Below are 27,442 nucleotides of genomic sequence, written 5' to 3' on the forward strand. Positions count from 1 at the left end.
CACCTGCCCACACCAAGATGTAGTAGTGCCTTCCAATGTCTTGTATGGGCAGAAGTGTTTTTCAGTACATTCTCCTGAAATTCTCTAGCATTGAGACTGATGTGCTGCTTGCAGCCAATTCCTGTGACAAGACATATCTTTTCCACCAAGCACTGCTGTGTTTTTGTTGCAAGTCTTTAGAAAAACTGGAAATTTGGCTCTAGTTCTACTGTAGAACTATAAAACCACAACATTCATAGGTAAGGTTAAATGCACTGTTCATGTTAATAGAAGGTAGGATTTGGAGCACAAACAGTATGTTTTAGAAGACTATAAAACAGCAGCAGTATTGTTTTTGTTGGTTTCCTTCGCCTCACCACGCCCCCCCCACATCATGAAGAGTTACTAAATCATGCTCTGAGGATTCACATCCTGGGTCTGCTTTGAGCAATCTGCTTTAGTGCCACCTGTCCATCAGCCCTTTGGCATCAGAAACTGCACACCAAAATAAACTCCTTTAAGTGCAACCTGAGTGTTTAGGGCGCACTACTGACCTGCTGTTTAGTGCTCTTGTTTGGTTTGACCGAATAGTGAATATCCTTCATGGCTCTTTCTATCAGGATTACAGTGTACGGCCTCTTGGTTTCAGGGTTCACACATTTTTCGGCTACAATCGTTGCAATGTCTCTAAACATCTGCTCCAGCTGTGTATGTCGCTCTTTATCAGACACCTGCAACTCCCCTTTTGATAAGATCTGGAAGTAATGGATCAAAAATAAAAGCCTCTGTTAAGAAAGTTTCTTATGCCATAAGAAACTTTATGGCAAGAATGGCATTGCCTTGTTCTCAATGATTATTATGTATTTCAACTTTTATTTTAATTGGAGTATTAATTTCTAACTACAAACAATTATGCAAAAGTATAAACAATTCTTTAAGAGATGAAAAAAGAAACCATTAATTTTTAAATGTTAAATTCGATGCATCAAGCTAAACATTTCAAAGAGAAAAAAATATCTAAACTCTGCAACCATTTCAAAATAAGCACCAATACTCGTATTTGATTACAAAGCATAAAGTGACTAGTTATTCCCTGCTGTATTATAAAAATACGTGCAACTAAAAAAATGCAAACAACGCCCCCCCCCAACCTTTGTGACCAGGCTTCTCAAACAAAAATGTCAGTACAGAACACAGATTTATAAACATAGCTGAAAAAATAACGCAACAAATGGAACAACAGTGCTTTCCATTCTGGGCCACTGGTTTGTTAGCAATTGAAAAACATCTCTCAAGAGTTAACACCAGTGCTGCCAATAGCAAGTAGGTAGGTGTCCATACACACCAGCTCTCAGCATGCTGATCTAACACGATGGCTCAAGTTGGTATTCTTAAAGACGACAGAATTCAAACACTTTCCTACCCAAAAGGGGGATTCTGTGACCAATCTCCGAAAGGAAGAATAATACACTAGAAAACTTTAGAACTTGAGCAGCAGCAGAGGGAGATTCAGTTTAGTTGACTTTTAACAGCAGGCAACTTGGATCTTGCATTGCCCATAACAATCGGCTATCTGTATTCCTGCATGGATGCAGAACCCACCGTTTTACAGATTTCTGTCTGGTCATCAGTCCCGAAAGCCTTGATGAGATCTTCCTTCTTTGCAACTTGGCCTTTAGAGACATTGACAAACACCGTGTGGGTCTGCAGAACTTCCTCGATATCTTTTTCACTGGTAAAGGGATTGTACAGAGGATTAGAAGATGCCCGGAAACTGTCTGAAGCCTCTACTGTTAACTACCCAAAATACTGCTATGCTGTTAACTGAGGGAGCAAGGAGCGGGCCTAGGGGTCTGAGACTGCAGCTCCAACTAGCAGAAACTAGTAACTTGGCTGTGTGGGCAGCCCTCCTCAGCCCCATAACTCACTGTTGGCACCTAAGAGTGTACTGTGGGACCTTCTGCAAACCGGACTACACCGCATGCAATGGAGAAATTAAATTCCCTTTGTCATTTCAAGGGGGATTAGTCTGTTAGCACGGCGCTGTTGGAGATGCAGCCAGCAGGATCCGGCCTGTAGGTCATGGACTGACACTGCACATGGCACGTGTTGGCCCTGGCTGTGTGCGCTGAATCCTGCACGTGGGGCTGGTCTGGCATGTGCCACATGCAGCGCTCGCACTGGACACGGCCCTGAAGCCAGTCTGGATGAAGCCCATACACTGTCCAAGGCCTCCCTTGGACTTCATGCGGGCGCGTGTGTCCTGTGTCCGCTCCATGTGAGAATCCCAAACCAGAGCCAGTGCACTGGACTGGGCCACAGCAAGTGGGAGGAGCTTCCTGACCTACTGTCTTCATGTGGGCTGTGGGGCAGGATAGCCCTGTGTTAGCACAGGGAGTTTCAACCTTTTTTGAGGAGTGCACAGGTTTCCCTCGCTTTATGCAGTACATGCATTTGTGGACAATGGCAAATTTGCATAAAGGGACCCCACTTTACAATGTAACAAACAGGGAGACATTCCAAGATCTCAACTGCACTGACCCCCAGGCCCATTTCTACCACTTCTACAAGACAATTTTGGGACTTGCCAACAGCAGAGAGGAGTAGGAGATAAGTTAGCGGGATGTGCAGAAACCATAACAGGGCCGGCAGCTACGGAAACTCGTGTTGCGCATGGCTCCGTACAAGACACTATTGTGATGCACGTGGCACAGCACAAAGCAGCCGACAGCGGGCTCCCACCACCCCGAGGGGAGATTTACCGTGAATTCTGGGTATAAAAAGGGTGAGTACAGAACCCGCGTAAAGCGAGGGAAACTCGTGTACCCCGTCTGGATGTGAAGGGGGGGTGGGCTGGGTCCTCCCCGCGTCCACCCCTGCGCTAGCAGGCGCTGCGACACATCCTGCCCGCCACCGAGGGACATAAAAACACCAAGATCTGCCTTGTCCGGGGTCGGAGGAGCCATCGGCCCATCCTGCCCGGGCCCGATACACCCCCGCCGGCCACCTCGCCCACATAGGCCCATCGCTCCCCGCCGGGCGCGGCCGCACTCACGAGCCGCTCCGCCAGCCCATGACCTTGTTGCGGTAGCAGGCGATCTCGAAGCGCTTCCCGGCGCGGCGGGCGCGCACCACTGCCACGTTCGTGAGGCGGATCTGGTTGGTGGGGGTGAAGATCGACATGGCGACACCTCCACTGCGTACGGGTCCGCCGCCTTCTCTGTCCCCCCCCGGGGGAGGGGCGAGGCCAACTTCCGCCGCTCCCCATTGGTCACTTACCCCTCCGCCCCCTCTGTGGCGTCACGGCGCCGGCGCCAAGCGGGGTCCGGCTCGGAAAGGAGCGCGGCTGGAAACGCGGCTCCGGCGCGTGGCGTTCCGCGGTCTCCCCCAGCTCCCGCGCGTGTCCGCCTCGCTGCGGCCTCGGCATGGGTGAGGTCCCGGGCGCGGGGGGCCGGGGAGCATCCGACCCGTGAGGAGAGCCCGGCCTGGGACTGCAGCTGCCTCTGCTCAGGGGCAGGCGGGCGCCAGGGTTTGGGGGAGGGGATACGAAACCTGACGCCTTGATGTCGCCTATTGTTCTCCGCTCCCCTTTTGTTGAAGAGAAAAATAGAGGACGTTTCTCCTCAGGAAAGAGAGCACATGTGTCTCTCTAAAAGAGGACAGAAAAGCATCAGGTTTTGTATCCATAGAGAACGGGATGGTGCTCTACGATGCCCAGCCTAGCTTGGGGTCCAGGAGGGATTTTACCCCCTGGTCAGACTGGTCCGGACGGGGGGGTGGGGGCGGAGAGAGGCGTTTTGTAGCGGCTGGAGACCCCTCGAGCACGTATTGACGATGTCTCGTAGAAGCAGGGTTTTGGTTGCGGTGGTTCCCCTGCTTCCCCCATGGCAGGCCGGGTGCTGGTGTCAGGGTTGAGGGTCGTCTTGTGTGGAGTTTTGACAATCCTCCCTAGGTGAGCTGTGGAGGTCCCTTCCCATCCTGCTTCTCTACGATTTGATCACCCCGTGACTATTCGAAGCGCGCTACGGCGTCCGTTCTTTATCTGGGATACGAGGATGCGGTTCAGATCTAGTGCCAAGACCTTATTTTGCTAGGTGAAGGGACAGCTGGCCTCTGCTGAATGGATTTGAGAGGCAATCTGCAATTGCACAAGTCCAGGCGGGGTTTGCAGACCAGGCAGGCTCCATCGTGGGACTGCGAGATACTGCGTGTGTGTTTTCTGCTTGCTTTAAGTGGGTTGGCACTGAAGGAAGCTGTCACTGCTTTTGCTTTTTTTGAGTGCCATAGATTTCATAGATTTTTAGGGTTGGAAGGGACCTCAGTAGATCATCGAGTCCGACCCCCTGCCCTGGGCAGGAAAGAGCGCTGGGGTCAGATGACCCCAGCCAGGTGCTTGTCTGGTCTGCTTTTAAAGACCTGCAGGGTATGGGGACCCCCTCCCTTGGAAGCCCATTTCAGATTCTGGTAACCCTCACTGTAAAGAAGTTCTTCCTGATGTCTAACTTAAATCTGCTCTTGTCTAAATCTGCTCCTGCCATGATTCATTCTCCTTTCAGATGCGTCAGTGGATACTTGGAGTTACCTCTACGCTCACCTGATGTCCTTGTGGCTACACAGGTTTTACATCTATTCTTGTGCAGCTTTTGGCATCAGTATTTGGATCTGCATTCAGTTCTTTGCCAGCAAAATCAAAAAGCAAGTAAGTGATATTTCCCAGTCCTAGTATTGTATCATTTGGCCTGAAAAGATTCCAGCGTGCTTATTCAAGAGGCAGTGAACCCACCAGTGAAATGTATCCCTCTCTGCTGTGTAACATGGTGCTTCGTTTCACTTTGGTCCTCTCTAGAGTCAAGAAAGTTCAAAACTATTGAAGTTTAAATGCAGTTTGGGGTACTTGAAAGTCATGGTATTTGATGTGTGTTAAGATTCCAGCTGAAGAATGGCCTGCTGAATGCTTTCTGTGCGTCTTGTGTATAAGGAGCTCCCTCAAGCAGTCACATTGGTTCATTTTGCAAAGAGCAGTTGTCATTGAGCCTTGGCCTGTTAGTCCTTTAAATATGATATTCCGCTTCTGACAGTATGGCTTGTGTGCATGATATCTATGTGAAACTGACTGAAAGGGGAAAGGGTGAGATGCTGTTATTGTTTTGTAGGATGGAAAAGCCATCAGGAAGCCAGCTTCATTGGAAGTAACTGACGACGTACTGGTTAATGGATACGCAACCCCAAAGGCAAAAGAGATTTATGTGGCAGGAGTGAAGATTTTCTATGGATCACAGACTGGCACAGCTAAGGTAAAAGTCACTTTAATCCGTTTGGTTAAAGGGAATGCAAAATGACACTAGGGTGTCAAAGTGTAAATAGGTCTGGCTTGTAAACACTGCGATGGGGTGAGACCTGAAAGTGGAACTTGCTAGCCTTAATTGGCCAATATGAAAAATAAATAGTGAGAAATGAATTAGATTAAAAAGTATTCAGCTCTGACCCAAAGGGCTGTAGATCATAGATAAGAACTTAAGGTGCCTGTACACAAGCAGGGAAGCTGTTCCGACATGCTGTAATTCCAGCGTAGCGGAGCAGACTTGAGTCGCCTGGAGTGTGGTCATTACCGTGCTTCAGCAGCCTCCTGTGTCATGTATTAGCATCTCCTCGCTTCAAAATGATGGCAGGGGCACTTAATCTAAATTTAGGTAGACGAGCTTTAGATAAAGCGCTTCCGCTGCCATTTTGAAGCACAGGGACACTGATACATGAGATGCTCCGGGTGCTTTATTTAGAGCAGCTCTCGGAGTTGCTCTGATTAAAGCGGTTCCCATCCCCCATTCCCGAAGCACATGTATAAACACCCTTATGTTCTCAATTGTTTGCTGTCTAAACACCCTTTTGAGGGCAGGTGTTGCTTTATACTGTTTCTTTCTCAAAGACAAATCTACCTTAAAGTTCTCTCTCTCCTGTGTGCATGTAACTAGTCTGGAAAACATATAAAACTGTCTTTTTCTGAACCTTTTTCCTCCCAGAAAGAGAATGCTAGCTAATATGACAACCACGCCGTATGCATCCTTGTTCTACCTCTGTACATTGTATTAACTATTATTCTTCTGGTATCCATTGCTCATTGCAAGGTTTATAGGTGTCTCGCACCCTCTCGTAACAGCCAGACAGAATGGAGTTTGTTCAGCGCTCACTTTGTTTGGGTTGATGTAGTTAAAGGTTTCTCCTGTCTCCCCAGGGGTTTGCAGCAGTTCTTGCTGAAGCCATTATCGCTCTTACTTTGCCTGCAGAACTTATTAACATGGGAGAGTACGATCCCGATGACTGCCTGGCTGAGGAGGTTGGTAAAATACTTGGAACCATTGCCTGAGGATGTAGAAGGGCCTGGCTGTTTCTTCCCTCTGTGTTTCCCTGCAGGCATCTCCGCAGCTCCCTGCAAGTCTAATGTACCTGTGTTTGAAGAACACTTTCCTATCCTGTGTGGAGTAACAGAGCTCTTTAGTGTTTGGCTACAGAAAAAAGCCAGTGTCTTGAGAATGAGGGTCTGTGTCGCAGACTGGGGGTATCTGGGCTCTTCCTGGTTTTGCCGCAGACTTTCTCAGTGAGAGTGAGCAACTTGCCTGGAACTTCACAGCCAGGAAAATGTGGGACTGTGACATAGCACATTCATGTTCATTAAGTCCTTTTGAGGTCCTTGGAGGTGCTGTAGAGGTTGAAATTCAGATTCATAGTTCATGGTCTCAACAATGTCTATGCATTTTTAATTTACAGACCTCTCAAATGAACCTTTATGCTGTGTCATGATATCCTGTGAGGGGAAAGCTGGCTTAGAATAGTCAATGCCCTGTCTTTGTAAACTATTCCTTTCCTCTGCTCTGTTATCCTTAGACAATCAGCAAAAATGTCTGTGTGTTCCTAGTTGCAACCTACACAGAGGGACAGCCAACTGAGAATGCAGCCTGGTTCTGCAAGTGGTTAGAAGAGGCTGCAAATGACTTCAGGTTTGGCAAGACATATCTGAAAGGCATGAGATATGCTGTGTTTGGCTTGGGCAATTCGGTATATATCGACCACTACAATACGGTAAGGCTCCCTGAAGTCTCTGTCTCTTGTCTCCTTATCCCACAAGTTGTGGACTATCCTCCAAACCCATGGATTTCCATGCTGTTGCCAAGGTTTCAGTGTTAATACAGTTCTGGCTGTTAGTGTTCTGGGGCATTTGTGTGTGCACTTTGGAAGTGGGGGCGGGGAGGGGAGGAAGCTGCTCTGAGCATCTTGTGTATCAGCGTCCTCGCACTTAAAAATGGTGGCAGGGGCGCTTTATCTAAAGCTCATTGAATGAGCTTTAGATAAAGTGCCCCCACTGCCATTTTTAAGCACGGGGATGCTGATACATGAGACACTGGAGTCTGCTGAAGTGTGGTAATTACCACATTTCAGCCGACTCGATTAATTGCGTCTGCTCCGATGCGCTGCAGTTACAGCACATCAGAGCAGCTCGCTGCTCATGTGTTGGGTGCCCCTGGTGACTGTTTCTGTGAGGAAATTGGTGAACTAGTTATGAAGGTTTTCTGTGGGTTTGAATAGGAATTGTGTTGGACCATAACCTTTGATAACACAGCCTTTGTGTGAGTGCAGTATCGATTCAGAGAGAAAGGGAGTGAGTTCCACTGGTTCAGCAGGAACTTGTGGACTTTTTTTTTTACTCAGGATGCTGTAGTCCATTTACATTCACTTTTCAAAGGACAAAAGGACCCTCTTGCTTGCTGCCTTTTCCATCATCTCCTTTTTGCTTGCTGTGAGGGACCATATAAATATTGTTCTTGGGGCCTTCCTCTGAAAGTATTCAGACCTACTAACCAAGATAATCTAAACTAGAGAGAAACAAATGATGAAGCTTATCATTAGGTTAGTATATTTGTCCAGTACTGGGTGGGCTGGTGCCACATCATGTATTTTAAATATATTGGGGCATGTTGTTATCAGGCAATTCTGGACAAAAAAATCCTTAGCCCTTAGAGACTGTCTGTTATGTGACTGATGATAGTAAAACTGCTTTAAAGGTGAAGAAACGGTGAGGTCTAGAGACAGTGAATGAATGGTCTTAATCCAGTCTCCTGATCAGTAGCAGAGATGATATTGGAGCACAGCTGTCCCACTAATGTGCTCTGCTGTGGTCGCACATCCAGTCATCTCTCTGGGTAAACTCTGTCCAGTTTATTTCTCAAATGACTCTGTCTCTCTATCTATCTCTGTCTCTCAGCTGTGGGAACATTTTAATGGGCTTTTTGTTCTCTATCTCCCATTCTAGGTTGGAAAAAACATTGACAAATGGCTGTGGATGCTCGGGGCCAATCGTGTTATGACACGTGCAGAAGGAGACTGCAATGTAGCCAAGAGCAAGCATGGCAGCATTGAGGCTGACTTTGCTGCCTGGAGGGCCAGGTTCCTCCTTAGGCTCCAGGCCCTTTGCAAAGGGGAGAAGAAGTCCTGTAGTGGAAACTGCAAGAAAGGGAAGTGCAAGTCCAAAGTGAAGCAGAGCAGGGAGGGATCCGATCATGAGCAAAGGGTGTCGGAGCAGGAAAACACTGAGGTACAGGGAGTCTTCTTGGCCAAGTAAGGTGGCCTTAATTCCATCATAATAGTCTCATAGCAGGGATGGCTCTAGTGAACCTGAAGATCCTTTTGGAGAGCTACCGACTTCCTCCTTCCCTTCCACAGCTCAGGGTGAAGAACAGTGGTGTGACCTTCACCTTACATTTTGGCTCCTTACTTCTGTGCCACGGGCTCAAGTTAGTTTGGTCCCATGGTGAAGGAGAGGGCCAGATAATTAGTAGTGGGCCCTGAAATGAGGGGGAGGTACACATGGAGTGGAAGTGTGGGGATGTTAGAAGGATGCTTACTGCTAAAGGTAAAGAAGGTCGTGCCATGACCAGTAGATGAATTACTCATAAGGGTCTTATTATCCTCCCAGCCCTTGTGCAGTATAGGAACATGCACAGTCTGAACCCCACTAACATTTCATCCTGTGAGCTTCTCTTCCTTAGTGGCATTGATAGCTGCAGGGGGAGCTGTGATATATGAGCCCGCCCTGTCTCCATTCTGAATCTGTATTGCTCTTGTCTTTTCCATGGTGTTTGTTAGCTGCAGTTTTGATCAAGAGGGATGTGACTACACATGCTATTACTGCGCATGAATAAACTCTGTGGCTCATTGCTTTGGAGTTTATTCATGTGGAGCACGTTGAGCTAGGTTGGAGCAGCTCCCAGCTGGCAGATGGCCCCAGGAGTTAGCCTGCCAGCCTGGGGCTCCTCCCCGCAGCTCAGTATGTGGTAGAGAGGCTGGATGCAGCAGCCTCCACACTGAATCACTCTCATGCCCCAGCCATTTGGGGCAGTGTCTATGTGTGCATTGCCGTAGAGTTTTTTAGTCTGCAGCAGGATGGTACTCGTATTTACTTCTGTGGAGTAAATTAGTTTACTCCAGCCTAATGGAGTCCACATATAGATGCCGAGATGTTTACTGCACAGCGAATTAGTCACCTGGGCAGTAAATGTCTTGTGTAAATGTGCCTTGAATAATCTCTCTTGCTCAATGGATTGTAAACCCAACAGTTGCTGAGAAGCTTGAATGCTCCCCCTTGTGCCCTGTATTATTATTATGCACAAGAACTTATCATTAGTGGTGCTACAGACCTTGGCAGAAAATAGGTTCTCTACTTGCTGAATGGGCTGTCTTTTCCTTAGGCTGCCACTGTAAACTCTGTTGATATAGTAGCCTGACTTACTGGAAAGTAAGGCAGGCTCCCTTCTCTCGTCTTTACTTTTATCCTGCTTACTCCAATTGTGAGGGGAACCTAAGAAAATTAGGCACCCAAAGTCCCTTTGAATTCTAATGGAGTTGAGTCACCAAAGTCCTTATTTTCAGTGACATGGTAGCAAAAAAGACCAATCAGGTGAAAGAGCAGAATGAATCTGGAAACCAGATCATGAGTTGTAAAGGGTTTTGTACTGTTAAACTCATGTTAAAAGTGAAATGTTTGAATTACTTCTGTGACATTGGTTGTTATGTGGGTCCAAAGCTGGCTTGGTGGTAGTCTTCCAGAATACTGTTGGATGCCATATCATTGATTCCCTGGGCTGGCGTTGGTGGGTGTTTTATCAGTGACATGGAAGGCAGCCTTCTAAAAATCCCGTCTGCAATTTGATTCATCCTAGGTGGAAGAGTTATTTGAAACCACCAGTGAGGAAGAGTCTGGAGCTGAGGAAGATGGAGATGTTAACTCTGTCATTGACGTTGAAGATCTGGGAAAACTGATGGGTCACATGAAGAAAGCCAAGGTAGTGCAACTGTGGCAAGTTTATACAGAGAAATTGCTGACTGCCAGTGGGTGGAGGTGATGAAAATACTATTGTCAGATTTTCATGTCGAACTCTGAGAGTCTTATATACCAAGCAGCAGACTGAGCTGATGTTGAAGGTAGGAGCTGACGTGACAAAATGTGACTCGAATTTGTTGCTTTGCATGTTTTTGTTTGATATGCAGGGCTCCAAGCTGATGAGGGGAAAATGTGACTTGAAGTATTTAGCAGTAGGCTAGATATATATTTTCCCTGCTTTTAAGAATACAGTCATCCCAGTTGCTTTTAGTTATAAGTGTACAAATGGTGGCTGGCTACAGTTGCCATAATTGCCACAACATGGATTATAGGTTAGGGTTCCGTACCAGCTCTATCCTGAACCCCAGCTCTGCAAACTCAAGCAACTGCAAGTATGAACTTTAGGCTCCACTGTCTTGCTGATAAAAGGGGAAAGTCAGGGATACCTTGAGAAATTTTGCCTGGACTTTGAAAGATGGAGATTAGAACAGGAGTCTTTTTTCTGGGTTGGGTTTACCACTTGGTCTCTGTAGAGAGTCTAGAAAAATGGCGCTGTTCCATGGGAAGGTCTTGAGGCACAACAGCAGCAGCAGTGTTACCTAATATTAAAAAATGGGTGTTTTGCATATGCTCCTGGTAAAGCTGAAAAGCTACACAGTATTTATGTTCTTGGAAATACGTGTGCATGCACAAATACTGCCCATGTTTCATGCTCAGAAGAAAAATCTTGCTCCCCAAAATGGATAGGGTAGGCTTTCGAGGTGAATGTGCAGCAGTTAGTTTTGCCATTTGTAAAATGGATATTTTTCTATTAGGAAACGAAACCTCTTGCTCTGTGTGGATTTTATTAAATGCTCTGAGCAGCCAGTATTTCCCAGTGCTGTTGAAAAACCAGCCTCTGTCCCTGCCGCATGAACATGATCCATGTGTTATTCGGAGTGCATAACTGGGGCACTTTTAACTTGAAACTTCAGTTTAGCACGGTATGACAGCGAATGAGTTGTATATGTTGTCATGATCCGCAGCGTTAAGAGCAGTTGCTGGGGCTGCCACAGAAACCTGTGAGGTCTGACTTCCTGTTCCTTCTACATGCAACTCATTGCTTGCCTATTTTTGGATGTCTCCCTTCCTTTAGCATCAGTGTAATACCCCTGTCCCAGTGAGTGGGGCTCAGGGATCCATTTCCTTCTTGTAGGGGCACGAGGTGGTAGATCTCCCTTGCTCTGAACCATCCTCAGTCCTATCTGCCATCTGGCACAGTCTCTTTCTCTCTCTCTCCTCCACATGTTCGCCGCTAGAGAGCACCAAAGAAAAGGAAAAAACACTTGCTTTCCTTCACCTTCATTTGATTTGAAACCACTTCAGGGATAAGGAATAATTATTTTATGCCCAGGGTTTTACGGCAGAGTCGGCCTTGAGGTCTCACTGACTAATAACATCTGGCAACAGCTCCAGGAGTGTGCAAGGTAAAACTAATAAACTAGACAGTGGGCCATGTATTTATGGACAAGCAAATGACCACAGCAACAAATTGCTGTCACTTCTAACTTGTTATGATTACTGCATTGGTCGTGAGCAACTCTGGAATTTCCAGCAGAATCTGGTTTTATGAATAGGCAGCAAAAATCCACCGCTGCTTGACACTTGGCCCATGGAGAATCCAGGAGTGAAGCTGCTTTCTCTATCGCTTGCTGTCTGGTGTAGCTGGTGTCTTTTAAGGATCTCTTTTCCTGCCCAAATTGTCTTTTTGGTAGTCATTGCCCCTTGCTGGCCGGCTGTTTCAGAAGTGCAAAAACCCAGTGCAAACTAGAAGTTCTGCGCTACGGCTCTGACACAAGTTGTGTCATTTTGTGAAGTCCTGTTCCCTGGGTTTTGGATTAAAATCCATGATTATTTGTTAAAAATGGATTTAGCTGTAGGCCACCTGCTGCTGTCAGTTTTAACGTAAAAGCCTAGAATACCTCAATGGGAGCTCTGCGTGTGGAATCCTGTGAGGAGATGGCCATATAAATGTTGCATGAGAGCTCAGATAGGTGGCTATCCATACCGTTAGCCAAGAGAACGAATGACTTTGGCTCAGTGACAGATCTTGGAATATGTAGACTGGCTGATGAACAGATTTGTGCAAACACTTCAAGTGGAAAACAATCCTTGAGGTGCAGTTATTTACCATAATAAAAATAAATGTTGAAGATTTGATAGTAAAGTGCAGAAGAATCTGCACTGATGAATGCAATTCATGATCTATTTCCTTGTTTCCAAGATGGAAGTTACAGTTGTGTATTAAGTCTGAGGCATCCTGCTTTCCCAAGCTGCGTCTTTGCTTTAGCTATTGTGAATTAGTACGGGGGAAAGACTTCCTTGAGATAGATACCACATTTAAGCTCGTCTTCTTTTACAGAATGCTGAGTTGCTCCTTTCGCTACTTAGTCACGGGGCCTGATTGATATCATTTCACATTACTGCAGCCAGTGGATTACAGCAGTTATTCTGATTTAGATGATGAAAGGGAGAGTGTAATAGGCCCTGAAATCTGTTTGCAGAACTCAGTGTGGTATGGTAGCTACTGAGACCTATACTGTGCCAATCTGTGAATTAATATGCATAGACTTTGTAGCATGATGTCAAACCAGACCTTCCAGCATTCATGGAGGTTTGGGATGAGCATTTGCACGCTCTGTGCATATGGGGCAGTAAAATTTAAATTTTGAGGAATTTGAGGGCCTAGTTTTGATTTAGTCTCAGGGCTCATGTTGCCACTGATAAAAAAATTATTGGAAGGGAAGTGAATATGCCATCTGTATGGCTATAAATCCTTGCAGTCTTGATTTTTATGTCCAGGCAGCAATCTTGTGGTGGCAGCATCTTTAATGAATATTTGTTCAGAACTGTGTAGTTGATCTCCATATAAGTGTGCTGAATTGGGTCCCTTGACTGGATGGGAAATCCAGGCTAGATTTTTCTTGTCTTTTTCCCACACCAGCATGTTAGCATTATACAAAAGCGGGTAGGTATTTGAGAGTGACAAGCGAGATGAATGCAGACACAGAGAGCAGAATTACAAGGAAGGGTGCTGGCATCCCTCTCCCAAAGGGCAGATCAATTCTAGTTCATCCCTCTAGAAAAGTAAGGGATCTCAAACAGTTGCCAGACATAAGGCAGCTGTTTTAATCTGATGGAGCCCACTTCAGTGTGCTGTGTATTGGGGCTGAGCCCAAAGGTTGACAAGCAGAGGCTTGCAAAGGATGCAGGTGTAGAAAACAGTGAATAACACAGAGGTAACTGTCACTATCCTGTTTGTCTTCTTGGAAGAAGGGGCAAAGAGAACCTTGACTTTGGTCAAAGAAATAGTGAGTGGTTTGTTTGTTTTTACTCTATGTAGTTTAAGTTGTGGCAGTTCTTACTGGAAGATTAAATTAAGGTTGAGTGCTTAGTAAGGTTTTCAAAAAACAGGACTGGGAATATATGCCTTTCCCAAGCATCAAAAAGCCATCTTGCTTCAGGGCATAAAATAACCAGTAACTGATAGGGTTTAGGACAAAACTTGCCTTTTGGCAAAATGGTAGATCTGGCTTGCTCAACGGAGACCCTGAGAGTGTGGGACTGTGACAGCATGGGGTGACATAACCAGGGCTCTGCCCTGGCTTGTCCCCTTGCTGTCACGGCCCTGTGCTTTTGGGGTCTTGATAGAGAATGGGCAGGACATGCAGCTGATCAGGGAGCTGCTCTGGGACCAGGACCGGGGCCAGGATCTTTTCAGCAGCGACAGCACGGGATCCCAGGCCGGGGCAGAACCGTGATCCACTCCCTGCTGCACTCCCCTGCCTGCAGAACCCGCACTCATTGCAGGGGTATCTGAGCAGCAGATCGTGGCTCTGCCCCATCCCCAGACCCATGCTGTCGCTGCCCCAGGATCCCAGGGTCTCCCCAGCCCCTCCTGCCTGTTTTGCTCCCAGCCGCGGCCCCATCCCAGCAGCTCAGCTGCATGCCCTGCCCACATGGGTCCTGTCCCTGGCAGTGCAGGGCAGAGGGGCTGGGGTGCCCGGGCAGTGGGGCTGGGCTCAGCGGTGGCAGCCCAAAGGAGCTGCTTCCACAGGGGCTTCTGGGAAATGGAGTCCGGTGTGGGCTCGACTTTGCCCACCCCTGCCCTATGGGAAAGGTTATGCCATTATTGCATGCTGTGGGATTTCTGTAGGGCTGTTTCCCTGAAACATCGGGTACTAGAGATGAAGAGACAGGATTCTGGGTTAGATGGGACGCATCTGGAGCGAGCAGGATGCGTGCTGTATCTTCAGCTTTGCTACATTTTCAGTTTTTGTTATTTAAGGAAAGGACCTGATTGTGTTCCCTCCACAGGCTTTCCTATAGCAGTGGAAATGGGCATGGCTCCTCTATAGATTTAACAGCCAACTCTGCTTTTGATCGATACAAATGCAGTGCACTTTCCCTGTCCTCTAAAGCAACTCCCCGGACTGTGTTTATCAGATAAATATGAAACCTAATAGATATATTTGTGGCCTTGAAGGCTGTGGTCATTAATCACAGGAATACTGGTTCTTAATACATGGTATCTCCCACAGCTGGGAGATTGTGATAAACTAGAAATACAGATACATCCAGGTCTCTTCCTTGGGAAGGGAATTGTTTGGTTAACCTTTGTGTTTATAAACTACATTCATGAATACTAACGGTATCCTAATTTGGGGATCAGTTGAGAAGTTATCATACAGGCATATTTTACAGTGTTAAGATTAACGCCTCTGTTTTCTAAAAAAAACCCACTGTAATGTGCTATGTGGGCAAGCCTGAAATATTAAAATGGAAGGCAGGTATGAGAGAGGCAGTTGGAATTGAAGGGCTGTTTGGGATGTGACCATGGTGTGACGCTAGGAGTCAGGACTCATGGGGTGTCTATACACGTTCTCCTGGTGGGGTGGGGTGTTTCATTTGGAGCCCCTTTTGGGAGCCGCTCTAATTAAAATGCCCAAAGCACCTTGTGTATTGAGTGTCCCGCCCTTCAAAATGGCAGTGGGGGCACCTTTAAAACTCATCTGAGCTTTAGTTTAAAGTGCCCTTGCTGCCGTTTTGAACACTGAATAGACATGATGGCGAGGCTGCTGGAGTGTGCTAATTCAGCAGATGAATCAAGTCTGCTCCAAAGCGTTCTAATTAGCATCCTGCATGTGTGTACAGGCACCCATAGGCGCTTACTCCTGTTCTGCCACTCGTGAGCTGCATGATCTAAGGAAGGTCCCATGACCTTGTCTCACCTTAGCTATGTTGTAAAATGGGAGTCTACCTGTTGGGCAGCTGTGGGGTGGGTGAACCTTTTCAGAAGGTTTTTGAACAATTTCAAGAAAATGAGAAAGAGAAAACCGCCTGCAAGGTATTATCCCTGTGAAAGACCCTGTCTTGCTGTGTTTTTGTGAACAAAACTCCTAGTGAGGTTGGTGGGAATTTTCCTTTGAGTTGGGTCACATAAAAAACACTGTCGAAAAAGGCCTGTGTAGTAGCTCCGAGATCTGTGCAAAAAGCCGATTTCTTGTCTGTATTGAACCCTGATTGAGTGAAGTTATGGGACTCAATTGTGCAACTTAAAAACAAGCAACCAAAAAGCCTGGGCCTTACTGGAGCGTTCCCAGAAAGTTGTCATTGCTTTTAATTGTCATTGGAAAGTCGTCACTGGAAAGCAGAGGTGCTGAAGGGGAGCTGAATGGCTCTTTCAGTAGGTCAGACCTCTGGGCTAGATTCTGATCTGTAACCCCAGCCCTAAAACTGAAGTGATTCTGCTTTTTTTCAAACGAGTTTTTAAAGAAAGTGTTGCCTGTGATCTCATTGCACTAGCATCTCTTTCCCAGGTCCTGTGATCAAGTCTAAGTTCTCCCTGTTTTGTCTGTTGAAAGGTATTGCAGTTCAGGAGTGGTATAATTGGAGCGTTTGGGGGTTTGCAGTTTCCAGTTAAAACCTGGGCTGCCCAATTTAAAAAAAGGGAAAAATACTTGTAATTATACAGTTTCAAGCCTTTTGCCTTTCTGTTATATGGTCTGGGTGACCTCCTTTTACAAGATGCTTTGAGATCTCTGGGTGAAAAGGGGTAGATAAGGCTAGGTATTATTTTTATCCATGTGCAGTAGGTCTCGTACCTATAGCTGCCATCTGTATTCTGCCCTCAATTACTCTATCAATGGCAAGCTGATGGATGGGGAACAGACTGGATGCTGAAAACTCCCCTGGATGTAAGTTTGTTTCCTTCTCGGTTTTAGCTCTGGCACGGTCTCCTTCCTCCAGGGTGCACAGCAAGGCACTCGGCTCCACATGGTGAAGTTAACAAGCCACAGCAAGTCACTGGAGTTGGCAAGCTTCTAACAGATCCAACAGGGTGAGCCAGTTGGAAAGCCCACCACACTGTTCACAGCACAGATCCACTTCTCATCTCATGTTGAATATCTATCTACCTATCTATCTATCTATCTACTGGTATCACCCCTTTCACTTTGTTGGAGTTACTCCCAAGGTTTACACTGAATCTGAGAGAAATTGTGCGAGAATAAAACATCAGCTTAGTTTATCTGTGTGCTTTTTGCTCTGGCATTTTTTCATAGTCAAGTTTAGTAGTCGTTTTATCTGATAATGATCACCAGAAACCCAGGCTGCCGTTGCTAGCAAGTCAGAGGAGCTGACGTGTGAAGGGTTGGGAAGGCTTCTTAAAAGCCCATCTGTTTGTAGAGCCTGGTCCAAGTCAAGGTGGGGCAGGAGAAGTACATCTGTTCAGCCAGGTGTCACCTGGGTCATCAGTAACCCCATGTGCAGGCACGCTCTGATGACACTAGAGCCATTTACCCTGCCCTGGGCTTTATTCTGCAGTGAAGAGGACACATGCCCAACCCACTAGTAGGTGCTACTATAGCTCTTGGCCATACGGTGGCAGAGGGGACTATTTTGTTTTCAGTAAATAGCTTTGTTAACTGATTCATAGATTCATAGATTGGAGAGTCAGAAGGGACCACAACAGATCATCGTGTCCAACCCTCTGCCCCTGGCAGGAAAGAGGACCGAGGTTAGACATCCCCAGCCCGGTGTCTATCAAGCCTCCTTTTGAAGACCTCTAAGTTAGGTGATAGCACCACCTCTCTTGGAAGCCCATTCCAGAATCTGGCCACCCTTACTGTAAAAACTGATTAGAGGAGTGTAGGCTGCCTGGATAACTAGAGTTACTACATAAGGTTATCGGCAAAGAAGGGCTAACTTTATTTCCCAGGCAAATGCTTTCATGGAGTGTGAGCTGTGAGAGAAATTCCACAGCAAAGTTTTGTACACGGTCCGTTGGTGCAGTTCAGGCACAATTTAATATTGGCTTCGCTCGTGATCAGGCTCGCCTATTCCCATCTGTAAAACTGAGGTCATTCTCCTTCCTTTCTGCTGCCTTTTATCCATCTCCCCTGTTTAAGTTTTCAGGGCAGGTGCTGCCTGTGCGTATGAGTAATGTCTACCACAACTGAGCCCCAGCTTTCGGTGACTGCCTCCATGCACTATGTGTACGGACAAGAGGGAGATGTTGGTCCATGTGCTGTGAAGGGAGTAGCGCCAGAAGACAGCTACTTTTTCTTCCTGAGATGGTAACAACCATTGGCAAGGGAAGCAGAATGATGGCTCACCTCAAAGCAGAGAAGAGAAAGCTGGCTCCCACAGTAATTGATGGGTAATGAATGTCACAGTAATGCTGCCGTTAGGTGGGGAAGAAAATAAAGTGGGAAGCTTAGCTAGACAAAAGACATACACTTTTGGAACTGACAACCATTTATGGACTCTGCCAAGTACTGGGCAGGAGGTTGGATTAGAGATGGAATGTGGACAGGTTTACTGACAGGTTTATTGTTGAAACACTATTGTGCGAGGTCTGCCTGACTTTGCTGTAACTGTGTACAAACATATTTATGGGACGTCTTGATTTTGTCTAATAGGGCAGTGGGGCCCACACTGGGTATCCTTGAGTGAGGCTCTGTGCAAACATCGCCAAATGAGCTTGTCCTAATAAACATTGCGCCCGACGTGTGTCCCATAAAACTGAATGAGGTAGCTTGTACAGGATATTTTAAAACAACTTTTTGTGCAGCTGTGAATACAGGTTCCCCTTGCCAACCACTGGAGTTAGGTTCCTGAAAGTTCCCGTGGCTGTCAAAACCAAGACAAAAGGCTTCTGGGAAAAATGGCAGGTGGCCGGCTGATGTGCGGCCTCAGAAAACGGTGGTTACTCAAAACTATAGCATGGTAGCCAAAATGGTATATAGCATATTAAGCATGGAGATTCAGAACTGGGGTTGACAAAACTGTGGTTGATGGGGGAAACCTGTATAGCACTGATGAAAGATGCTGATCTGACACCTCCAGAAACTAAGCAAGGACGGTAGGGAGGGAGGCAGTGTAAGCTTCCCTGAGCTGTCCTGCAAACATAACATATTAAACACTAATGTAACTTATTCTGTTGCTGCTGATTGTGTGGGTAGGACCTTGTGATTGATGTAAAGATGCACATTTATTTGAGGTAGTCTGGCCAAGAAACATCTTTTCAGTACATGCAAGCCATGGAATGAATATCCATATCTGAACTTCTACAAAGTCTTGGGTTGTGGCTCCAGGATTTGGGTTTAGCCTGGAGGGACCCCAGATGTGCATACTTTGGACTCTGCTTTTCCTGGCATTCCCTGAGGTATTGTGATTGCAGTGCTTTAGGTTGGGCCCCCTTTTTATGAAATGCCAAAAATGAAGGGGCTGGTACAGCAATATTGCCTTCTGCTTTTGGATGTCTTGTTATAGCAGCACAAATCTGCTGGAGTTTTAATGACAAATAACACTGCTAAGACAAATCGGCTTCCCAGCTTGCCTTTCCTAACAAATAGGTTTACCACAAAGATGCTTGCTTCTGGCTGGCGCCAGGTTAGTTGGTTGCCCATGATAGCTTTTAACACAAGAAATGATGCAGAGCTAAAAATCATCAGGCTTTGGATGTGTGCATGTACTGTTGACCATTTGAGTGACAGATGCCGAAATGAAATGTCTCCTCTCCAGGTCTGAACTGTAGTGGAAAGAATGGTGGACAGTGAGTGAGGAATCATTTGCAGAGTCATTTAAGGACCGTAAAAAAGGCAGTGCTCAAAGTGAGCCTTGGAGAGATGGTAGATGGAGCTGGGCTCGGTGGGTGGTTACTGCCCATGATACAAACTCATAATGAATTTAGATTTAGGACTTTAACTGTTGTTAAATCCCTTTGCTTTGGGTTTAGTTATGCTGATGGGTAGCTTGCCACAGGAAAATGAAGGGAAAAATAATCCATTAATATAGGTCAGAATTTTCCAAAATGATCAGTGACTCTTATGGGGAGATGGACTAAAAAAGGGACCTGACTTTTAAAGGAGACTGAGCATTTGCCTGAAGAAAAGTCGGTCTCTAAGATGTCTTAAGTCAGGTTTCCAGTATTATCTTGGTTTTAATCCTCCTGTCCGTAATGCTTAATGTACTTGTGTATTATCATACTCCTTTGGAAATCAGAGGTGCTGTTAGACTCGTGGCCACCACAATATGCTTTAAAATCTATTTTAAGGTTCTCTGGCTTCAGAATCTTAAAACATGAAAAATCCCTGAAGTCCTGGCTTTGTAAGGGTGTAGTTAATAGCTATGCAAGTCCTTTCCTTCCACATCTTTAGTATTCCCAGACAGCGCTGCAGACATTGATGAAATACTTGGATTCTGTTAAGGATCTGTCAGGTTGACTTGTAGGATTCTAATATGGGAACCTTTTTTTCTCTTTCTTTTTCTTTTCTTTTTTTAAGGTGGTGGAATTGATCATGGGAAGCACTGTCTACCATCAAAATCTGTGACCAAACTTAAATGGCTGTCAGGGGAATCATGGTCATACTGACTGTTGGGAGTTGTGTGTGGGCGGGCACCTTCTGTAAGGCATCCTTGAATAATAGCAGAGGTTTCCTACTCGTTACCCAGCTATAGGAGCTTATATTTCAAAGCTGGGCAGTGATGATGGGTACCCACTTGCCTTAGGCCCATCTGAAAATCTCTTATTTTTTTTTTTTTTTAGCGTAGGACTTCCTTGTGCGAGCAAACTGGTATTGTCTGTTCAGAGCGATCATCAGGTAGCAATGCATTGGGCTTGGGCAGTCATTTTTAGGTTTTCAGATGGGAGGAAACAAAGGTTTCTGTTTCTGGAAAAATATCTCTGTAACCAATTTTCTTGTGTTTTGAATTAGTAGAAACTTGTCAGAAATCATCCTTCTTTTTAGAAACACTTCTTAAAACTACTTGTCACATTCTCAGCTTTTAATCAAACCACCTCCTTGATCGAGCCATTGAAATGTAATCGTTTTTCTTCTTCCCCGTCTGTCAGCTGTCATACTTTCCCCCTCTCTTGCCTGCATTTTATTTCAGTGCAAGCTTTTCTACTTAACTGGACAGTGATGTTTAGCATTTTTCCTGCTATTATGTAGACTCCAATAACTACTTTTAATAAGCTTTTCTTTCTGTCTTGCGGTTTTATGGGTTTGCTGACTATTCAGCCTGGTATTCCAGCTTCCTTTTAGTGTGAAATTGCCTTTATTCACAAATTCTCTAAATGAGCTTTTTGTGCTGCTCAATGCTTAGAAATCAGGGTATTCCATATCGGTATAAAATTGAAAAGGTCAACTGGGACAAAGGACTGAGCAAGTCTATTTCTACCTGGTGCCAGTTTGTTGACGTGATAGGTGACCTTTTGGCACTGGAACTAGTAGAGGTTCCCAACAATCGACTGGAATTTTCTTTCCTGCAGTTACCATGAGTATCTGTGTTAATGCCTTCCCTAGGCACCTCTTATTCAACTGTACTTGCTTCAGCTGTCTGTGGAGCTTGGATGAAAACAAAACCAATGTCATAATGGGCGCAGACAGAAGTTACATTTATTGTGCGATTGGCCCCTTGAAAGCACTGTACCAGTCATGCTCTAACACAAGTGCACAGCTGCAGAGTGCTTTGAAAGTCCCTGATCATGTGACAAATTAATCTCATTATATGGGGGTTCAAATGAAGGCGCTCCAGAGTCTTCATTAACTTCTTCCTGCTCCGGTGGCCGCACTGATGCAGCTCAGCCCTGCCCCTGGTGCTGCCTGCACAGTGGGGGGTGGGACATGAGGGAAGAGAGGGAGCTCGGGTTAGGGTTTGCCCAGGCTGTGCTGCAGTGGGGGTGCGGATTAGAATAGGGTGTTCCAGTCCACCCACACCCACTCCAGCACAGGCTGGGCAAACAGCTGGCTGAACTCCCTGTCTTCCTTTCCTCCCACTCCCATTGTGCAGACAGCAATGGAGCTGGGAGGTGGGGAGACAGGCCTAGGGGAAAGAAGCTGCAGACACACAGTTCCCTGGCTAGATTGGCTCCAAAGTGGAGCTTGATTTCCCCAACTCTCCCAAACTAACAACAAATGTCTATTGGGTTGGGGGCAGGGGGGAGCGCGTTGGTTTAACTCATGGTGCTTTCTGTGAAGTGCCATAAGTTAGCCCAGGGAGCTGCGTGTCTGTCAGTGCCCAAAGTGAGCAGCACGAGTTCTTATATAGCTATTACATGGAAGGTAAAAATGCTACTGCTGAGGCTTTAGTTTGAATTGGAAAACTCTTTTTGTGGCCTTATCCAGCCTATTTTATTCATATGGTATGGATTCTGCCACTTCCCTGGGAGGGGCCTTCATAGGCCAATAGCTCTTGCTTTCAGGAAGTCTTTGTGGTTCTCCTGCCTATACTTTCCCTTTTTAGTTCCTGTTCCCTAACAATTGGTTCTAGTTCACTATAAGTTCTAATCCTTTTAGCTTATAGTAATACCTATCTCACTCATTTAAAAAAATGTTGGACCCACTTGATGATAAAACTAGTTTACCATAAAATGGACCAATCTAGGAGAATCAGTAATGTGAGTAGCTAGCTTGTTGTCAATAGGAATTGCCTTTTGTGGACACTTTGTGTGGCAGTTGCCATTCAGAAGTAGTGCGTTGCGTCTCCCTGTGCGTATCTGTATGTGCACGTATATTTGTATTTTAGGTAAGATATGCAAATAAGGAAGTATCTAAAACAACTGAGCTGCGAATTTGAGATAAATAGGTATTGTGTTTTCTAGTCCCACCTTAATGGGGAATTCAGAACCTGCTCATTTGGTTGGGCAATTGGTTGCAATTAACTGGATTTCATGAGGGTATGGGTTGGCCCTCCACCTAGCAAAAATCCAAATAGCTGGGATTTCTGTGTCCATAAATTCTTTCTAGCCATGATTGAAGAGCAGCAGATGGCTGTTTAGTTATCAGCACCTAAGTATTTCAAGGGCAAGAAAAATTAGTGGTAGCCATCACTTTTTGATTTCTTATGGAAAGACAATAATTTAGAAAAATTAGGAAATTGTGGGCTTACTGACTTGGAAAAATAAGAAGATTGTGGGCTTAACTGCTCAACAGTTCAGTGGGTGGAAAACTGGCTGCATGGTAGGACCCAGAGAGTTCTCATGAACAGATCTGTGTTGTCTTGGCGAGAAGTGGCCAGTGGCGTCTCTCAGGGGTCTGTGGTTGGCCCAGTGCTTTTCAACATCTTTATCAAGGATTTGGATGTGGGAGTGAAAAGCTTGCTGGCCCGGTTTGTGGATGACGCCAAGTTATGGGGGAGCGTGGCCATGTCAGAAGATAGGTTGCAGATACAGGCGGACCTGGTCAGTCTGGAAATTGGGTGGACTGGACCCAGATGAAGTTCAACGCTCAGAAGTGTAAGGTTCTCCATTTGGGGGCAAACGATCCCCAACATGCCTACAGGCTCGGTGGCAACATTTTGACTTCCACTGAAAGGGACCGAGGGGTAGTGATCGACCATCGCATGAACAATTGCTGGCAGTGCGATGCCGTGGCCAGCAGGGCAAACAGCACGCCAGCATGCATTCACCGTTGCATCTCATGCAAAACTAAGGAAGTGATACTCCCACTGTACTCCGCACTGGTGAGACCGCAGCTGGAGTACTGCGTCCAGTTCTGGGTGCCGCATTTCAACAAGGATATGGAAAAACTTGTGAGGGTCCAGAGAAGAGCCACCCATATGATCAGGGACTTGCAGGACAAGCCATGTGAGGGACTTGGGCCTCTTCGGCCTGCAGAAGAGAAGGCTGAGAGGGGACTTGGTAGCGGCTTACCGCTACATCAGGGGAGTACATCAAGAACTCGGTGAACGGGCTGTTCACCAGCGTACCCTGGGGAAGACCAGAAGCAATAGATACAAGCTCCTGGAAGGTGGCTTCAGGCTCAATTCCAGGAGAAACTCCTTCACGGTCAGGGTGTCCAGACTGTGGAATAAACTCCCTCCAGTCGTGGTGCAGTCACCTACCCTGGAAATCTTCAAAAGCAGACTGGGTGGTCACCTTGCTGGGGTCACTTGACCCCGGTTGTCTTTTTCTGCCTAGTGCAGGGGGACTGGACCCAATGATCTCCAAGGTCCCTTACAGCCCCTAACAACCTAGGAATCCATGAACTTGCGTCAGATTTACTGCAGTGCTTCTTGCTAAATCACCATGGGCAACAAGTTTGCTCTCTGTGCAAAACTTCCTTTTGTTCTCTTTCAAAAGGTAAATAACAGATGTGAGAGGTTTATTTAAGTAAATAAGTGCAGCTATTAAGGCAGCAAATTCCATCTCCTGTAAGTGTTTTCAATTGAACAATTGCAAGCGCAGGACAAATCAGTTACTCTGGCTAGGAGGAGAGCAAATGATTAGTGTCCTGTGTACACGCTTTCAGATCAAGAGGAGACTGCAAAAATGGAGACCGCTTTTTTAGAGACAGGAAAAATGACAGAGTCTCTTTAAAAAAAAGAAATACAGAATCTGATTATACGCTTAACATAAATAGATTATTTTTTGTTTACCATAAATAGATTATTTTGTGGCTCGGATGCTACAGTGATCATATTTTCATAGATTTCATAGACGTTAGGGCTGGAAGGGACCTCGCAAGATCATCAAGTCCAGCCACATGCCCCAGGGGCAGGAAGTCAGCTAGGGTGAAACGATCCCAGCAAGATAAGCATCCAAACGTTTCTTGAATGAGTCCAGAGTAGGTGCCTGCACCACTTCTGAAGGGAGTCTGTTCCAGGTCTTGGGGGCTCAGACAGTAAAGATTTTTTTTCTTCTGTCCAGCCTAAAATGGTCTTGGAGGAATTTATTACCATTGGTCCTTGTTTTCCCTTGGGGCACTCTGGTGAACAGACGTTCTCCCAGATCCTGATGTACACCCCTTATATACTTATAGGCAGCCACCAGGTCCCCCCTGAGCCTGCACTTTTCCAGGCTGAAGAGTCCTATGGCTCTCAGCCTCCCTTCATAAGGCCTGTTCTCTTGCCCTCTGATCATGCGCGTGGCTGTCCTCTGGACTCTCAAGTTTCTCCTCATCCTTCTTGAATTGTGGAGCCCAGAATTGGATGCAGTACTCCAGCTGCGGCCTCACCAAAGCTCAGTACAGCGGGAGGATGACATCCTGAGATTTACTCGAGAAGCATCTACGGATGCAAACCAGAGTTTTGTTTGCTTTACCAGCTGTGACATCGCATTGATGGCTCATGTTCATCTTGTGGTCAGTCATGACCCCCAAGTGTCTTTCAGCAGTGGTGCTAGCAAGCGTAGCGCTGCCGAACCTATAAGTATGCTGTGGATTCCCCCCCCCCCCAAGGTGGAGTACCTTATATTTATCTGTATTGAACATCATCAGGTCTATATCCACCCACTTACTAAGTCTATCTAAGTCAGCCTGGATCGCTAGCCTGTCCTCAGGTGTGGACGCTATACCCCAAAGTTTAGTATTCTCGGCAAACTTAGCCAGTGCGCTTCTGACAGCAATGTCCACATCACTGATAAAGATGTTAAAGAGAACCAGTCCAAGGATGGAGTCTTGGGGGATGCCACTGGTCATGGAGCTCCATAACGATTCGCTACCATTGACCATTTTTTCCTACACTCTAGGCCAAAGGAGGTCTAATCATTCAACACAGTTTCTTCCATGGTTCTGCATAAGACACCTTATTTGTCCTTTCTTATGTATCAGATGCTGAGTTAATGCAGCAACATAAGTACATAATGCACTTCATGCTCCATAGGAAGACAAACGGCAGTGCCCTGGCATCAGAGCATGTGGTCCAAGAACCAGAATTTGCCCACTCACTATTTAGTGTTGAATGGATCTACTCTGAGTGTAAGGTACAGAGGACAGAGTGAAGTGTTACATTACAGCTTTTGGAGAAAAGGCTGTTTGTTCAGGATTTAATAGTTACTTAAAAGATGATTTTATCTCCTCCTTGCGTATGTGTGAAACTTTTTTAGTAACATTAATATTTTACTGTCCAAGTGTCTCGATGAGTGAAGATGGATTTTTTTTTTTAAAAGCCCATTTATGTTCATGGACAAGTTCTTTGTATAGTGAGCCTTTCAAGGGAAGTTTTGATGAATTACAAAGATGCTGGCAGAATTGCCAATGAAATGCTCTACTTCCATCTTAATAGCATTTTTGAGCAAACTGGAAAAGAAAGGAAACAGAGGTTGGAGCAGACTTTCTTCCACTGCTGAGAGTCTGCTTCAGTTACCGGATGGTAGAATTTGGCCCTAAATGGCTTTAATAATCTGTATTACCTAATTCCTGGAAGTGATGACAAGCTCTGAATTCTTGGTTGTTCTGAACCAGCTCTGGGTGCCTAAAGATATTTTTTAGAGTACAAATACAATACATGTGTGTCTTTAGGCACGTTTAGATGGCTGCCATATTTGGGAAGATCTTAAAGTCAGGATCTTAAGAACAATTGACCCTTTTTTAAATAATGTGTTTACTTGAATACAAGACAAGGTTTCCCCCCAAATTAGCATGGGGAAACAAGCCCCTCGTCTTGTAATTGCATACAGTGAAATCTCACTAACTACGTTGTCTATCATTGAACTGCTGCCAAAAGCAGCATGTGCTTAGCAATGGAAACCAACTATGAAGTTGAGTAAATGAACCCAACACTGAGCACGACTATAAAACACATGGCCCAGATTGGATAAGCCTGCTGATGCCTTTTTATGTGGCCCTTAAACAAGTAAACCAAATAACCAAGCAGTTGTTCCCCCAAGGAGAAAATGAGCACCGAGCCTGGAGATACTGTGATATCAGGCTGGCGCTTGGAGAGGCTGGAGCAAGCTCTAACACCCTACCCTGGTGCTAAGTGCTGATAGGAACCTACCCGCCCCCCCCTTTTTTTTCAATTAAATCAAAATTTTCTCCTTCCCACATTAAAAAACCCCCCAGTTTACATCACTTTACATAAAACATTTCCCCAAACAAACGTAGAATCTTCTCATTTATATCCTTTGACATCTACCATTTCATCCATCTATGCACTTCTTATCCTGTGGCATCATTTACCTCTTGTTTACATGCAGCATCAACAAGGTGCATTCCCCCCCCCGATATATCCATTTTAAACCATCAACATTGCCTTTTATTCCACATCATATTAACATGTCTATACCGGTTCTCATATAACTGCCCAACAGGCTTCCCTTGCCACCCACATCTCTTCAGGTGGCATTACCTGTCATGCTTTCATCAGTCTCCTCCCAACCCATTTTGTAATTCCCCTTGCTCCTCCTCTCCCCGCTCAGAATTTTCCCTGAACAGCTCTCCCCAGTCTCTTAATCTCCAATTGTTAGTCACATCATTGCTCCCAGCTCCTCTTCATCTCTTTCAACATATGTTTGCAGTTCATCCATGGCTACCTGCACGTGTTCTCATGGTGTGAAGAATAGTCCCCATCTGCATAACCTCTCTCTTACCAGTAATACTTTTTATGCCACCATCCCCATGATTCCTGCATGTTTCCTCTTTGCGTGTGCTTCCCACGTCCCCTTCTCTACTTTGGCAGACTTGCTCTTGGTCAGGTTCCCCACTTCTGTTATTCTGGCTCTGTCCCTTATATTCCTTTCCAGACTTTTACTATTTTCCCGTTTCTTTGGGTTCCTTTCTAACGATGCGTGTTGTACCATGAACTTCCCCACTCTTGGGGTCCAACCCT

The 27,442-nt window shown here is 45.9% G+C and overlaps 2 protein-coding genes across 3 annotated transcripts in view; one reads left to right on the forward strand and one right to left on the reverse strand.

Moving 5' to 3' along the window:
• The window catches only part of SBDS (SBDS ribosome assembly guanine nucleotide exchange factor), an 11,455-nt gene extending 8,240 nt beyond the window's left edge, over positions 1-3,215 (reverse strand). The window contains exons 1-3 of the mRNA XM_019511368.1: positions 3,035-3,215; positions 1,582-1,711; positions 534-734 (exon numbers count right to left, since the gene is read on the reverse strand). Coding sequence (XP_019366913.1) covers positions 534-734; positions 1,582-1,711; positions 3,035-3,162 — 459 coding nt within the window. The 5' untranslated portion in view covers positions 3,163-3,215. The remainder of the gene's footprint in view (positions 1-533; positions 735-1,581; positions 1,712-3,034) is intronic.
• Positions 3,216-3,355: 140 nt separating this feature from the next.
• Positions 3,356-27,442, forward strand: part of LOC109293449 (S-adenosyl-L-methionine-dependent tRNA 4-demethylwyosine synthase-like) — a 172,609-nt gene continuing 148,522 nt past the window's right edge. For both annotated transcript variants that reach the window (XM_019511364.1, XM_019511365.1), the window contains exons 1-7: positions 3,356-3,408; positions 4,536-4,678; positions 5,133-5,273; positions 6,209-6,310; positions 6,859-7,053; positions 8,282-8,563; positions 10,188-10,310. In XM_019511364.1, the coding sequence (XP_019366909.1) occupies positions 3,405-3,408; positions 4,536-4,678; positions 5,133-5,273; positions 6,209-6,310; positions 6,859-7,053; positions 8,282-8,563; positions 10,188-10,310 (990 nt within the window). In that variant the 5' untranslated portion in view covers positions 3,356-3,404. The remainder of the gene's footprint in view (positions 3,409-4,535; positions 4,679-5,132; positions 5,274-6,208; positions 6,311-6,858; positions 7,054-8,281; positions 8,564-10,187; positions 10,311-27,442) is intronic.

This window comes from Gavialis gangeticus, unplaced genomic scaffold (genome assembly GCF_001723915.1).
Source record: "Gavialis gangeticus isolate Ggan-Ray unplaced genomic scaffold, GavGan_comp1, whole genome shotgun sequence".
Lineage (NCBI taxonomy): Eukaryota > Metazoa > Chordata > Crocodylia > Gavialidae > Gavialis > Gavialis gangeticus.